This window comes from Choloepus didactylus, chromosome 18 (genome assembly GCF_015220235.1).
Source record: "Choloepus didactylus isolate mChoDid1 chromosome 18, mChoDid1.pri, whole genome shotgun sequence".
Lineage (NCBI taxonomy): Eukaryota > Metazoa > Chordata > Mammalia > Pilosa > Megalonychidae > Choloepus > Choloepus didactylus.
Window position 1 is genome coordinate 2254087 of NC_051324.1, and position 16818 is coordinate 2270904.

The window sequence follows — 16818 nt, forward strand, 5'->3', positions numbered from 1 at the left end:
AGAGGGGAAAAAAGAACTTCTGAAAATTAATAATATGAAAGCATAAATGAAAAACTCAATAGAAATGTTAGAAAAAGAGTTAAGGAAATTTCCCTAAAGGTAGAGCATTAAGACAAAAAGATGGAAAATCAGAGAATGATACACAGACATTTGTCATACTGCTACTTTAAAACTGTGTAGCTGTTTTAAATATCTTGTATGTATGGTATATTTCCCAGTAACACATTTCTAATAATTAAAAAGAAGGGTGTGGTCAACTACGACCACACTGGGGCTACATCAAGACGAGGACTGAGAACTGCCCCTGGATCTGAAAAGACAAAGACCTGGACAAGAGCAGTGTTGAAAAAGTTTTTTAAATAATAAAAATAAAAATAAAAAAAGAGACATTGACATCAGTACAAAAAAAACAAAGATAACTAGAATAAGACAAAGGGCACAGAAGAGCCCTTGAGTGGAAAAGTAAATGGATTTATCAAAAGACATTAAAGAAAGCCTAGGTACATGGAGAAACCTACACACACGCTCTCGAGCAGACCATACAATATTACACATAGCCTAACTGTCCCTCAACAGGGTTAACGTGATTCCCATCAAAACCCCAACGGGGTGTTTTGTAGAATCTGCCACACTGAAATTAAGCTATATATGGTGAAAAACGGCCAAGAACACCCAGGGGAGCTCTGAAGAACACGACAGCAGGAGCACCCACCCGCCCGCTACACAACGCCCACATCACCGGGGCAGCATGGCAGCCACTGCTCCTTTTCCCCAACTTACACGCACTGATATTTTATCGCGCTGAAGTCACGCATATCTAGGGTATCTACTTGGAAGAAATTCTGGCACATGAGCACAAGGACATCTGTGATAATGCATTTGATAACAGTGAATAGGCAGAAACAACCCAAGGATGCATTGGTAAGGAAATGGATAAACTGTGGTTCATTTTTACTATAAAATTTAGATACTACAACATATCTAGACATGTGTCTGGCTACATATCAAAAGTATGAATAAAAAAGCAAACCATAGAAAACTGCAAGACTACTTTTTTGCTCAGACAGTAACGTTCTGCAGCCGTCTCTGCCTTTACTTAACATGTACCTTGGTGTGTGCCCCATTATCGATATATGAGTTTATCTCATTCTTTAAAAAAAAAAAAGAGCAAACTATAGGCACAAATTCTAAAAACACAAAAATACTCCATTTTGTATGCAGAAGCGTAGAACTATCTACAGGAAGATTACATCTCTGACAAGAGCAGAAGGGAAAAGTGCTTTAGCTGCACCCAAAGCATTGTATTTCTCTAAAAAAGAAATCTGCAGCAAATATGGCAAAATGTTGACATACATAAAATCAGGATAGCAGGTTACCTGGATATCTCCTGTGTTATTTTGCTTGAAATATTTCATCATTTAAAAAGTCTGTTACTTTTTTTAAAGAAATGGAACCACCATATGGGATGAATTAAGGAAACTCCCAGCTGTCCTGCTACCGTGGTGCATGGATCCTCCCTGCCCCAGCTGGAAGACCTCGCGTGTGTGTGGTGTTTGGTCTGGGAATAGGGCACGGAGCCCAGCACAAGCAGGGATTAAATTAAACAGGTACTTGACAAGCAGCTGAACAGACCTCTGACACTACCTCCTCCACCATCAGCACCTGCACAGAGTCAACACTCGGTACCATTAAACTACAAAGTGAGCAACCTTCCAGTTCTTCTGACACTATTCCTTCAATACCAAAGCATGGTTCCTTCCTTTGTAATGGTTCTGCCTACCTTCTCTTTTTTGTAGGTCTGGCTGGTATCCTTCAGTGTTCCAAAGATCACTGCGTTTAGTCAACGTAGTTTCTAGTTCCTTTATAAAAATCCTTCCTATATATTGACGGTGCACATTCCTCAGCTTATGTTCTGAAGGACACCCAGATTGTTTTTAAGATTCAACTCTTAGGTTTTTTCCCAAATCAGTTACTCCTTGAATTCCTTTTCCTAAAGTTAATTTTGCCATTATACTGGCTTCTCTCCTTTCTGTTTGGATACAATTTAACTAATGTGAGATCATTTCCTATAATTTCCATCTACATAAAGAATCCAAACTTAACATTTTATGGAAGATGACTGAGCAAATCTTAGAAAAATGAGTATATAATTCTGAGAATGCAAACAACTAAATAAAATCCCCATTGAAAAGGTACCCTAAACAAGAGAGTGTGAAACACAGGTTAAAAAAAAAAAAGGCTCATCTAGAAAACTAAGAAACATAATGTGTACAAGTACAAAAGTGTCTCACATGAGTGGTCTGACGAGATGTTGTGTGGAACCAAAACAAAGTCGTCCGTGTCACAGGAAGAGTTCTTGCTACTAGCACTGGCAGAATCTTTGGACACTTGTAGATAGCTGGGAGGGCCCAATGGTGGGGAAGATAGGTTTTCTTCCTGAATATGCTGCATATCTGGAAGGGACTAAAATTAACAACATAAAATTAAAACGGGGCTAATAACCAAATGCAGTCAGAATAGCCATTGATTAAGGTATTTTTTTTTCCATAAAATTGGGCATAAAGTTCAATTCCATCTAAGATTTCACAAGTGTCTCTTTGGAAAATCTTTCCCTTAAAAAAGCACAGTTTAAAGATGCCTTTACATAAGGACACTGACAACGCTAATTGAATGTCTTGATTATACAATGATTTTCTAAAACAGTGAACCTCATCATTTATTTCATTAAGTCCCCTTACCCTGTCTAACGATTCCCTCTATTTAAGAAGGGGAAAACTACTGCATAATGCTCTTTAAATCCAAGCACTCGACTCCCTGCCCCTGTTCCTCTGAATGTCTCTGTGCAATGAAATCAGGTGCAAAGCCTCATCATTTCTGGATGAGACTTCCTGCCACCAGGTAGCAGAGGGAAGGGCAGATGGAAGGACTGACATTACTGAGCATCAGTCACGGGCCAGACACCGAGGGTTGCCCACTTATCATCCAACTTTATTCTTCTCGGCAGCCCTACTCTGAACCTACTTCACATATAAATAAATGGAGCTCAGAAGATCAGGTAATTGGCCCAAAGTCACACAGCTAAAAAAAAAAAAAAGTCGAGTTGAGTGGGATTCTCTGTACCTAACCCCACACTCCCCTTCCAGTGTTTAGGCAGGAACCTTCCCAATGCCCCCCCCCCCCCACTACTTACAGCTGTCTGCATCCACAGCCATCTCCCCCACCCGTGCTCTGCACCCCATTCTCTTCCACAACTCAGGGACAGCCATCAAACTCTTCTGCTCTTGATGTTTTCACTCTCTCCCTTACTGTGCCCTTTTTCCCCCTCTGCACATGCACATATTTAATTTTCTCACACCTCAAATTCCTGCAACCTTCTCTAATTACCATCTTTTCTCTCTTCTTCACTTCCTACAACGTTTCCTGAAATGGTCAGTCTTCATAGACTCAAATTCCTCACTTCCGATGCATCCCTTAATCCACCATCAACCAATTTCTGCCTTCGACCCTCCCACGAAATTGGCTTTATTAAGCTTAACAAGGCTATCTGCCACCAGGTTTCTACTGCCAAGCCTGGGAGACCTCCTCCTTCCCTAAGTTACCTGAATTCTCCGTCAGGTCTGTGCTGCGGACCCTTGTCCCGGCACTCTGCCCTTCATTCGGTGACCCCACTCTCTTGCTTTTGCTCCTGCTCCTCATGTGCCCCTTGAGGATGAGAAGCAGCACTGACTTCCCCAAGGCTCCCCCTGGGCCCCGAACTCCTCACCTGGTGGCCACTCTCTCTCTCCTACCTCCAGCCACCACCACATGGCAAAGATCCCGAACTCCCACTTCCAGTCTTGACTCTCCGGTGAGCTCCAGACGCCTGTGTTCACTGGCCTCTACAACATGCCCGTGCCTGTACCCATAACTCATCATCTTTATGCTCAAAACTGCTTTTCCCAAGTTCCTTTACAAACTGCTTCAACCATCATCCATCCATTGTCACCACTGTCCCTCTTCCCTAACACCCAAGTCCAATCTCCATGATCTGCACTCTGTGCTCTTTACCTTTCTCTTACCTGGCCCCTCCTCTTCTCCTCTCCTACTGCGCCCTTAGTTCAGACCCTCATTCTCAAACAAAACGAAACAAAAACAAAACAAAACCAAAAACAAAAACCCTCTAGTAAAGAAACCTCTCTGCTCTCTGCCTCTCTCTACCCTACTTTTGGAAGAATCTAGCTAACATATGCAGTGGAGCAAATCACTCCTCCACTTAAGATCATTCAAATAGCTCCCCATAGTTTTAAGGATTAAATTCCAACTCCATGGCTCAGCACCCCAAACCCATCAAGATACAGCCTCCATCTTCCTCGCTAGCTTTATTTTTCCTCCATGCTACAAAAGCTCGGAGCTACTTAAGAGCAGCCCTGCCCCAAAGAACTTCCTGCGATGACGGAAGTGTGACATCCAAGCTGTCCGACGCGGTGGCCACCAGCCAAACACGGCTACCAAGCACCTGAAATGTGGCTAGTGTGACTACGGAACTGAATTTTAACTTCCATTTAATTCTAACACATTTAAGTACCCCTGGGGCGCTAGGCCGCCATCCTGGGCAGCACAGAGGAGCGTTCCTCTGGGAGGTCGCACTCCCCTGACCTTGGGCACGGGGTTCCTTCTGCCCATAACACCATTCCTTGACCTCTTTACCTCGCCAGGTCCCTCCTCAGAACTCGGCTCAGACAATCCCCTCCTGGGAGAAGCCTTCCATGAGGCCCTGCTCTGGTTTATTTATTTATTTATTTATTTATTTTTGAGAAGAAAATATTTTACTGAAACTAAAAATACCTGATAGTTTTACTAATACAACATTTTTGCTACATACAAATCTAATTCACGTTTGGAATGTCATGTTTTCATAATTTCTAGTGTTTTTGCTTTCTATAAAAGAACTGAAAATATCCCCATGTTTTTAAAAATTGGACTTGAATACACTAAATATTTCATTCTTCTCCCTTTAAGATATGAAATATTACTATACATGTTTAACACTCTACAAATTAGTATATAAAATCTACATACCTAAGGAAGTTTTACCCTAAAAATGGTCATCTTGGGATAGCTTATTTCAAAGAACTACCCTCTTTTTAAAATGTCTTCATATTATGAGTATTGTGTGACAATAAACTTACTTCAAAATTACACATTTTTATAGACAATATTACCTAACTTAATTATCTTGGTCTGATTTTGATGTCCCTCATCCACGTTCCCACCTACAAAGATATATATGCACATACTTCTGATAGTGACTAAGTTACCTGCCTCTTCTCCACACAACTAAATTAAAACGTCCTTACTGTCAGGGACCTTGTCATCTTACTCATTAGTATAAACCAGAACAGAACCTCACACAAGGTAGGCATTCAATAAGTGTTTATGACATGAATAGATGGTGAAGAGATACTATCTAAATACCACTTAACCTACAGCCAATAGCATAATTAAAAGAGAGATTTTAGTTTTGGTTGTGGATGGATTGTTGGGTTTTTTTTGGTTATTTTTTTTAACTTTTTAAAGATTTCTCTGAAATAAAGCAGCAGCTGGATGTTTGCTCAGGAATGTTATATATACATTATGCATGCCTGTGTGTATCAACCTTTGATGGAAGAAAATGGGACGCATGGAGGAAATCATCCTGCGACCGGTATGTTAAATACACTTTCTAATCTCACTAATTGGAAATTACACAAACTTTCCTATTTTCATTTTCACTTCAAGTAGTAGCTTTTAATAAAGGCCTTCTAAAAATGGTTTCTCCACCCATGCTTTTAGCCTCTAAATATGCCCATCCCTCCTGTACCTCTCCTCACTTCTGTTAGTATTTCATTCTCTTCTCTTCCTCCACAACCCTAGCCAGCTCCTGTTCTGCTCTGCCTTTCCAATGCTCCCCCTCAACAAAAACCCCAACACGCTCTCTCCAGTCAAAGTTCTTTACAGCTCAACATCCCTCCCACTGGCCCCTCTTTTTCTAATGCCTTGGTCCCTCTACCATCCCACAGGTGCCTTTATTCTCACCTCCCAACCTCTCCCACGATTTGACTCTTCCCCAATGTTCCTTTCTCTAGCATAAGCTCTGCTTTTCCTGTGATGTGACACATCGTATCAAATGTAAACATCATCACACTAGCTACCACGTACCCGATACTTACCACTGGCAGGCACCTTCCATGTACCACCACGAACACCTTGCAAGCCAAGATCAACCAGCCTTGCAACTAGGTTACAGCTCAGCTCTGCTAACCGCCCTGAGTTACACAGCAAGCAAGCAGCAGGGCTGGAGTGAAGCCAGGTCTGCCCGACTCCCAATGAAGCTGGTGGTCTTTCCATCTCTATACACCTCCTCTGCATCCCTCCCTCCCCAGTGCTTTATATTCCAGGCTGAAACAGACAATATACAAAGCTTTTTTTCTCCCTCTTAATTTTTAAAATTCACAGGAATGTAATGTGAGTCTTATTATTAGCACATCTGCTTTTTGCTTGCTTTGACTTTCCAGGGTTGAAAGGACTTTTGCTGGCTTTAGGACTCATCTTTTTGCGACAGATTCTTCAGCAACTGCTTTAGCTGTTGGTTTCCTTGGAAAATAATAATAGCAGCTGCCACTTCCTGAGTACTCAATATACAACAGACACTCTAGGATGCCGGCTTTACTCACTTATCCTTAAAGAATCCTATCAAGTAGGCAAATTACACTCCCTTTACATGTGTGAAAACTGAGGCGGAAAGAGATTAAGTCACTTGTCCCAGTTAATGTGCTAATATTAAAGGGATGAACAAGCTCCTAAGTCCATGCTCTGAAACCTGAGCTGCCTCAACTGGCTAATCACACAATTGCCCCCTTTAGTGGATTCCCCTCCTTCTGCCAGCAGAATTCAACAAATTCATATCTGTCCAGCTAATCTGGAAAACACCCGCAATAGCTGACACGAGCCCTTGACCTTCTGCTTGGGAAAAGCCTCGAGTTCACAACCCTCCTAGGCTGCAGTGAGATGTGGGGAAGGGTCAGTCTGGAAAAGTACAAAGGGTGCAAGGTGAGATCCTGGGAGGGGAGAGGAGGAGGAAGAAGTGGTCAGAAGTTGCCAGGGTCCGGGGAAGCACTCAGGTAAGAGGAAGACAGCCCTGGGGGAAATGGCTTGGGAACTTCACAGGCAGGGAGAGCTTTGAAAGGCAGCAATCTTGAAGGGCCAGTAAGCATGAGCAAGAGAACCTGAGCCAATGAAATCAAGCCCAGAGGTCACTCTGCCACCACTGGAAACACCCAAGTTGATATTTATGACGTTTGGGTAAAATTTATTGTCTGTCCACCCATAATGGGTACTCCCTGTCTATGAGTATTATCACCAAAACCCCACAGGGCATAAAAAGGCAGCAGTACTTCCTCACTGTTCAGGGGACATTTCTTGCTGAAATGTAACCTAGTTACAGCCAAACAACGAGGCTCACACGACCTGCCATACGCTCTCCCCTAAACCCAGCTGTTTCAGTGAACGCTATCGATAAGAAGAATACTCATGGTGTACTTGCAGGCTCCACTGGTGAACAGACACAACAGCATCAGCTCTGAAATTGTTTTAATTCAACCAGAACTCACTGGTGGGGAGGCAAAGCGACACGGAGAACTGCCACAGGAGCTTCCGGAGACGGAACCAGCATACACGGGGACTGGAACTGGGCAAGCTGGAGGAAGAAAATGCAGATGCAGGCATATATCGCTTTGTCATCCAACAGGAAAACTTGTCAGAACTACTGTATCTCTGCACTGACCAAAACTGGCATTCACCTATTACAACTTCCATGGACAAAACTAAAAATGCAGCAATTACTAAAAACATTTCAGCTTGGATTTGAAAGGAAAAACAACTGTTACTAAATAAACACAATTACAGGTATCTAATAAAAGCTCAATGAAATCTTGAGAAGCACAGTAAAAAACTAATTTTGTAAGATAAAATGCTAATTATTCTTTAACCATGAATTCATTCTTTAAGTAAAAATGTAAGAAATGGGTACTCACATTTTTTTACTGGAACTTGCTCAAGGAAAGGATGGCTAAAAAATGCTTCTGTAATGAAAAATGAGAATCAACCTTCAAATTAACTTTGAATAGCAGATAATCTCAAAGTATTCAACTAAATTATTATTATTAGGTCCTAAATTATTATTATTAATTTGTATTTCCTTTAAATGTAAAAGCCTCTATTTCTGTTAAATGTAAAAGCATATTATTTTTATAAGGCAACTATAAAAAGCAATCATAATTGAATGTTAATGGGAAATGTAAAATAATAGTCGTGAATTTCTGAAACACCCCCTTTGAGGCTTCTGAAAGGGAAGTGCCCCCCACTTCAGGCCACCCTCAAGGAGACTTCCCAGGGGAGCACAGTGAGCACCAGGCTCTTGCCAACGACACTGTGAACCATGGCTGTTGTTGCTCAATTTCCTAAGAGGACGTCTTGGCTGCTTTGTACAATATTCTTCTAGCCCAGAAGAAATATTTTTGCATCTGGTTTCACAGTTTAAGAAATTCAATTAATTTTATTTAATTTCTTCAGCTATTAAGTAATTTGTTTTCTACTCCTTTGATAATAAAATCACTTGACTTTCCTTTTTTTTAATAGCCACCACATGCACACAAACACATTTTACCCACAAGGGATAAAACTTAAAGAATCTGCTAATCAGTCAAAGATAAACCAGTAGGTAGGTATATGTGAGTTCATTATTTTACTCTCTTTACTTGCTGGTATATTTAAGGTATTTCATTATTTCTTTAAAAATTCACAAAGATAATCTCCTTTATCAAGTCTCAGTCTTCCAGCTATCTGCAATATCTGGATGTCACAGGTAGACCAGGAGAACAGCACCAACATGGAGCTATAGGTCAGGTAGCACAAGCTCAGAAACAAGCGCAACTCAAGTGTAATCTAAATTATCTTCTACTCTGAATGATCCCATGAGTGTCACTAAAACAAATTCTCAAAACCCTTCAAGAGTAAATGTCACTCACAAGGACTGGCTGAAGAATAGAGATGATGAGGGCTCTGAACAGAAAGAAATGTTTTCCACTTTAGTACTTTTTTAGAATGAAAATCAATATGCACACATGCATAAGTTCTAGTTTCATATGTAAGATTTTTTTAATGTTGATTTTTACGAAAGACACAATGGGGAGGAAACTTCTGGGCTAACTACATGCAAATAGTCCAAAACCACCTTCCAAATCCCTTGTTATGGTATAGGATGGACATAAATACTTAATCTGATCAATAGTTTTAAACTATTGTCCATGAGTATGTTGTTTCACTACTGATCCATATTTCTTGTGGTTATAGAACTCTCAGACTAATTTCACCCCCAGAAAAATATTTTCAACTACATGAGTTGACATTTCATTCCAATTATAGAACCTTAAGAAAACAAATATTTACTCTCGTTTTCTACTCCATATGAAAGCCATCACTTACTAAGAACTTAACAGGCACTATGCACTGGGTGCTGCACATATCAGTCAAACGAGCACTGTATGTACATCACCCATGTTATATTTCATAATAAGGAAACAAATGAAACTATGGAATTGTAACCTACAATATTCTTTCAGATTTGCTCTCTACTTGTTAAATTGCACTTGGAAGGTTATCACTTTTATGTATATATGTTATATTCTACAATAAAAAAAGAGGAAAAAAACAGCCTATGTGGTCAATCAGATGGAGCCCCCTTCCGCATAATGTCGACACCCCTTTTCAACATGAACAAATTAGGTGGTCCCTGCCCAGATAACCCTGAAGATTGAGAAAGTGATCAAACAAGAAAGAGGGATAGCAACTGACAAGACAGGATTTTAAAAAGGATTATGAATGCCAAATCTTTATATAAGTATACACTTTTTAGATTCTAGGCTACTAGAATAGCTAGAAGAAAATAATTGACATGGTGGAACTGTGACATGTAACATGCTTCAAAATTTGCTCTATAGCTAAATCATAATTTGAAAGTTATCACATTTCTGTATATATGTTATACTTCACAAAAAGGAAATAACTGAACTTATGTAACTGTAACCCATAACATTCTTTGAAATTTGCTCTCCAACATGTTAAATCGTACTCTGAAAGCCTATGTGGATTTCCATTTTATACATTAAACAGACTAAAATTCTGGAATACACTTTTGCAAAATCTCTGTTACTTTTACAACTATTAATATAGGAAAAATCAAACATGTTTTTCTAAAAATTTCAGGATGTTTGACAAGCACTTTCATTAAATATGTCTTACGGTGTTTCTAGTCATTCTCGAGTCTTGCTGTTTCTTACGTAAGAGTGACAAGAACAAACATGGCCAAGAAACTTTCTCCCAAAGAATTGCTGGGGCCCAGTTTCAAAGCCTTCACAACTTGGATAATCCCTAGAATATTCAGTGTTTCAAGTTCTGTCATTACATATGAAGTGGTAAATATTATTTGAAGATAGACTGTGATAAGTTAAAGTGCTTAGAGGGAAATTTTTAGCTTTAAATGCTTGCATTATAAAAGAAGAAAGGCTCAAAATCAAAGATAATAAGCTTCCATTTTAAGAATCTAATACAGAACAGCAAATTAAAAACAAAGAAAAACCAAAGGAAGGAAATAATAAAAATATAAGCAGAAATCAATGCATTTCAAAATGGTCAAACAGTTAAACCATACAACAAAACCAAGAACTGTTTTATAAAAAGATGAATATAACTGACAAACGTCTGGCTAGACTGAGCAAGGGTAAAAAAAGGAAATTACGAGTATTAGAAATGAAACGGGAATATCATAACACAGCCTTTCATTAGTAAGATAATAAGGGTTTATTATAGACAACTTTGTGCAATAAATTCAACGATCTAGAGCAAATTCCCCGAAACATACAAAATGCCAAAACTGTCTCAAGAAGAAACAGAAAATATGGACTAGCCCAACTCTATTTTAAAAAATCTAACTCATGTAAAAGTCCTCCCACAAAGAAAACTCTGGGGCCAAAAGGTCTCATGGGTAAATTCTATCACACATCTAAATATCAGATAATTCCAATCATACACGCAGTCTTCCAAAAAACACAGGAGGAAGAAAGGCATCTCAGCTTGTTTTATGAGGTCAGCAAAGACCTGGAAACCAAAACCAAACGGGCTGTAAGGCCCTGTGGCCCAGGAGGCTTCACAGGTGAGTTTTATCACACATTTAAGGAAGAAAGAACACCAATCTTACACAAACTTCCAGAAAAGAGGAGGGACCACTTCCCAACTCATTTTAAGAGGCCAACACACCCCAAACACCAAAACCTGACAAGTATAAGGAAGCTATAGACTAATATCCCACATGAACAGAAATATCAAAGTTCTTTAAAACAAATTTCAGCCAATATAATCCAGCAATATATAAAAAGGATAATGCTTCACACCCATGCAGGGCAAGCTAAGGAATGTAGGGTTGATTTAATATCCAAAAATCAATAAATATAATCTACCATATCAACAGAATGAAGGAGAAAATTACCATTTCAAAAGATGCAGAAGATAATGTGGTTCTGTCATAAGACAGACCAATGGACAAATGGAACAGACCCCACCCCCACGGCCAACTGGTTTTCAGGAAAGGCACAGTGGCAGATCAACGGGAGAACAGACTTCACCCTCAGTGCTTGTACAACTGGACATCCATGGAGAAAAACAACCTAACCCTTCCCTGACATCAGAAATGAAAATTAACTAGAAGCAAACCACATGCCTAAGCAGAAAAACTAAGACTATAAAATTCTAGAAGGAAACAGAAAAATCTTCAACACCCTGGGTAGGTAAATATTTCTTAGGACATAAAAAACTTTAACCATAAAAGAAAATATTGGTAAGTTGGACTTCATCATCATTCAAAACTTTGCTCTTCAAGACACTATTAAACTTGTATTGAAAAGTTACAAAAAACTTCTACAACCAAACAGTAAAAGAAAAAACAAAACAATAAAAAATGGGCATAAGACTGGATCAGACAATTCACAACAGATACACAAATGGCCAAACAGCACAGGAAAAAATGCTCAACATCTTTAGCCACCAGGTAAGTACAAATTAAAACTACAATAAAAGATCACTACTCACCAATCAGATGGTTAAACTTTAAAAGACTGACCATACCCAGTGTTGGGAGAATATAAAGCAACGAGGCTGCACCACACTGTCGTCACCATAGGAACCAATTAATTTCCCTCTTGGGACTTACTCAATTTATTGCAAATTATACCTCAATCAATTGATTGTAAAGATAATCTTCACAGCCTGAAACATCTCTACAATATTAAACTGTCCCAGATTAAAGAGAATGTAAAGCAAACTGACAATAACACTGGACAAGGACAGCACAAAAAAAGAAGGTAAGAAAGAAACTAAAAGCAAGCCTCAATTACTAACATAAGTGCAAAAACCCTAAATAAAATACCAAATCAAATTCAAGGACAGTGAAAAAAGCAGCAGGGCCAGGAATGCAGTGACAGTCTAAGGCTCGGAAATCATCAACATCTGCCATCTACACCCTAAACCCCAGCCCCTCTCACCACCCAAAAGGACAGGCTCCAGCAATTCTCCCCTCCCTCCTGCAACGTCAAATCGCCCTCTCTTCTGGACTGTACCCACCAGCACACAAACGCACTTGATGTCCCCCTTCTTAAAACAAGTCTGACCGGGCTCTCCCCAAAAGCAGTCCAGTCAGAGGATCAATGCAATGGTTTTCAACTGCAGCCACAACTAATTAACACAAATTTAACACATAAAGCACGCAGACCATTATCTTAACAGTTTTGGCGTTAAGAAGTCTGACGGCTCGCCAGTCTACACCAGGCTCGCCTGGTTAAAACCAAGGTGCCAGAAGCCTCCTGCTGGAGCCCCTGAAAGAACACATTTCCGGTTCTGGCTGAGCCCAGGGGGTCAGCAGTGGCCCTGCAGCTCCCGGGGGCAGCGCCTCCCCTACCGTTAAAGGCCGGTGTGAAAGCACTGGACCCGCCCAGATGATCCAGGTGATTTACTCACCTCTCAGAAAACTAACCAGCCACCCTCCTTCCCTCTGCAGCGTTAATTCACTCTTGCCAGGCAAGATAACCCACTCCCAGACTCAGGGGATCAGGGCGACCACCGCCACCTCTTCCTGCCACAAAGTTAAAACTGAATCTTATCAAATCTTTAGATCTAACTTTACCATGGAGAGAGGAACAGCCTCTAGGGGAAGCAATCCCACAAACTTAAAATGTGGAATATCTGAAGAACTGCTGAGTTTTTCAACAAGTCAGTGGCATGGGAATAAGAAAAAAAGCAGCGATACAGCAAGAGCGTGGGCTAGAATAAAGTCTTAAGAAACACAACAACCAAAGGCAGCGTTTGCCCTGTTTGGATCCTGATCCAAACAAAGCAAACATGAAGGGACCCTTTGGGGAAGTAAGCAGGAAACTACAACATAGACAGGTATTAGAAAATATTAAAGAATTATTTTTTTTCAGGTGTGATAATGGTAGTTGGTGACTTTGTAAGAAAATGGCAATATTTTGTGGAGCTTTAATTTCTTTAGATGAAACTTTGAGGGGTGAATGTCGTAACATCTAGTATTTCCCTTAAAATCCTTCAACCAAAACATAAAAAAGGAGGGAAGGGAGAAAATAATAAAGAGGATAAATCAAACGAGTATGGCAAAATACTGATATGGTTGAATCAGGGTGAGAAGTATATGGAATTTTCATATACACTTGAAATTATTTATAATAAATTTTTAAAAATAAAAAATAAAAACCCTTCCTGATCTGGCTTCTCTCTGGCTGTTCCTCCCCCTCCACGGAAACTGCTGCTCGGTGGATCCTCGGCTGAAGCCCCACGGCACCCAGTCCTTCACCCCGTGCTCCACTGGCCCCCAGGACACCACTCCTGCTCTCCCCCCACCTCGCTGACGGCTCCTCCAGTCTCCTTTCCCGGTGCCCCTCCGGCCCCAGACCTCTTCCCTGTTTACAGCGGCTGTCCTGGAGACTTCATCCAATTTCACAGAATTAAATGCTACTCATAAAGCAGCAGGGAGGGGGTGGGAGTTTTGAAATAGCTCAGCGAATAGCTTGGTAAATCCTTTCCCCAAAAGCAATAAGAAAATTGAACACAATTTTAAAAACAACAAAAAAAGAACCCACAACCATTTAAAGACTGAAGGTTGTCAAAGGCATACAGCAAACTAAGAAAATTCGATAAAACTTTGGCGTTTGGCCTGGGGCTATGCTTGTCTGTCCTCTCCCTAGCGGCTCCAGGCTGTGCAGGTCCGTGGGGTGATGCTGCGGACCCCGCAGAAGTTCTGAAGATGGGGTGGGAGGAGCAGAGTTTATTTGAAGAAAAGCTCAGAATATTCCACACCACAGGCACTGCCAAAACCAAGTCATTTCAGTGGCAAGTAATCAGGAAAAGGCCACACTGCAGCTAGCATGAGGTCTTAATCCTGCTTGGGGCGAGCAACAGCCAGCAGACCAGCGAGAAATTTAACAGGAAGATCCAGGGAGCCAGACAGTAACGCAAATCCACGTGGGAAAATAAGGGACACTGGGAATTACGTAGATAATTATAAAAAACAGAATAAATGTGTTTTTTCTCTTTTCTTAACTGATTTAAGAGATAACTGCATAAAATAATCATTTTAAAACTGTACTGTTGGACTTACAAAGCTGTTGTACATACACAGGGAAGGAGGGAGGGAATGGAATTACACTGGAGCAAAAAAATGACACCAGACAGTAATTTGAATCCACAAGAAATGAAGAACACCAAAAAGGATAAATACAGAGGTTAATGTAAGACACTATAAATATATTTTTTCCCCTTTCTTCTAACTTCTTTAAAAGGCATAAGATTGCATAAAGCAGCAGTTATAACCCTGCATTGCTGTGTTATGTTTGTTGCATGTATATACATAATGTATGTGACAATAATAGCACAAAGGTAGAAGGGAATGAAGTCATAATAGAACAAAGTTTCTGTATTTTATTAGAATTCAATTAGTACTTATTTGAAGTAGATTGTGATAAGTTAAGACACATATTGCAATCCTTAGAACCACAATGAAAATAACTCAGAAAATAGTGGGAAAAAAAAACAGTAAAGGAATTTAAATGGTACAATAGAAAATAATCATAAAATAATAAAAATTTAATAAGCATCACCCACAGGCTGACAATTTCCAAATATCACTCCAGCCTAAACCTCTCCCATGAAATCCAAGTGCACTTAGACGTCTAATTGGGATCTGAACTTTAACAAGTCCAATCTAAACCCCTCATCTCGCCCCAGAGCCTGCCCCAGCCTCACTGTCTTTCCCATCTTTGTAACTGACAACTCCATCCTTTCCACCGCTCAGGCCAAAGACTCTCGAGTCAACCCTGTGCCTTCTTTCTCTCATATCTCCTATTCAATCCATCAGTAAACGCTGCTGCCTCTACCTCTAAAAAGATCCAGAATCCACTTACTTCCCACCACCCACCCCACTACTCTCCCTCGGGTCTAAGCTATGTCGTCTCTCCCCTGGGCGATGTCAACAGCTTCCTAATTAGTCTCCCAGCTTTGCCCTGGCCCCTGCCACAGTCTATTCTCAACACAGCAGCCAGACTGGTCCTTTTACAAACCTGAGTCGGACTACATTATTCCTCTGCTCACACTCTCCCACTGGCGGTCCCCCATCTCCCCATGGTCCAAGGCCTGAGTCCTTCCAGAGCCTTCCAGCTCTTCCCCCAGCTCTGGGCAGTGGTCCTGGGGTCTGTTCTGCCTACAAACCTGTCCCCACAGATTCCCCCCGGGCTCAGTCCCTCAAGGCTGTTGCAAGTCTGGGTGCAGGTGTCACCTTCTCAGCTGGGTCTTTTCTGACCACCTTCTTTACAACTTCAATCCCCACCCCACCCACTCCCATTTTGCTCCCTTTTGATTTTTCTCCACAGAACTTATCACTACATAATTATAATTTATAATGTTTTATAGTGTCTCTCCCCACTAGAATGTATGCTACGTGAGGACAAGGGTTTTGCTTATTAGTGTCTTGATACCTGGTAAATAAGTAGACCCCCAATAAATATTTTTTTAAAAAGAAAGAAAAAAATATGTAAGCTAGAATGACAAATGAAATTGACTTAATTTTCTTCTGGACCTTTTATAGTGTTTTTTTTTTAAAGAAATCTTTCAGAATATATCAAAATAAAATTTAGAAGGAACATAAAACTTGAAAATATTACTTACCAAAGTCCATTCTATCTTTCTGGTTTCTCTGAAGCAAACCCAAAAGGAGATTTGCCAAATAAGGTGATGTTTCTCTGGGAATACTGGAGAAAGGAGAAAAAAAGACTTCTGCCTTCATTATGGTAAACAAAAATGTATATGCAGTTTCACAAATACTATATTTTATACCAAGAAGATCACCATATAGCCTTATACCTTGAAAGAAAAAAAAAAAATAAACAAACAAGTAAACAATTGCCTTTGAGAACCAGCATCAATTTGAGAAGATTCTTATATTGTGTTTATTATTCTTGTTTATATTGTATTCTTGTATGTATCATTCTTGTTTGAGTGTATCTGCAGGAATAAAGCACAGCACACACACAGACAATAGTGTGTGTGTTTTGAGTTTTGATACAATTTCAACCTTGCACTAATAGTAAAGTTCTCTCTCTCTCTTTTTTTTTTTTACCTGATGTTTGGCAGGGTTTACTTCCTTTTTTTTTCCCCATGCAATTTTATTGAGATATTCACATACCA

At 40.1% G+C, this 16818-nt stretch overlaps 1 protein-coding gene across 1 annotated transcript in view; it reads right to left on the minus strand.

The window, feature by feature from the left end:
- Nucleotides 1–16818, minus strand: part of ULK2 (unc-51 like autophagy activating kinase 2) — a 91467-nt gene that overhangs the window by 47668 nt on the left and 26981 nt on the right. The window contains exons 10-13 of the mRNA XM_037808290.1: nt 16300–16382; nt 8052–8099; nt 7629–7714; nt 2292–2463 (exon numbers count right to left, since the gene is read on the minus strand). Coding sequence (XP_037664218.1) covers nt 2292–2463; nt 7629–7714; nt 8052–8099; nt 16300–16382 — 389 coding nt within the window. The remainder of the gene's footprint in view (nt 1–2291; nt 2464–7628; nt 7715–8051; nt 8100–16299; nt 16383–16818) is intronic.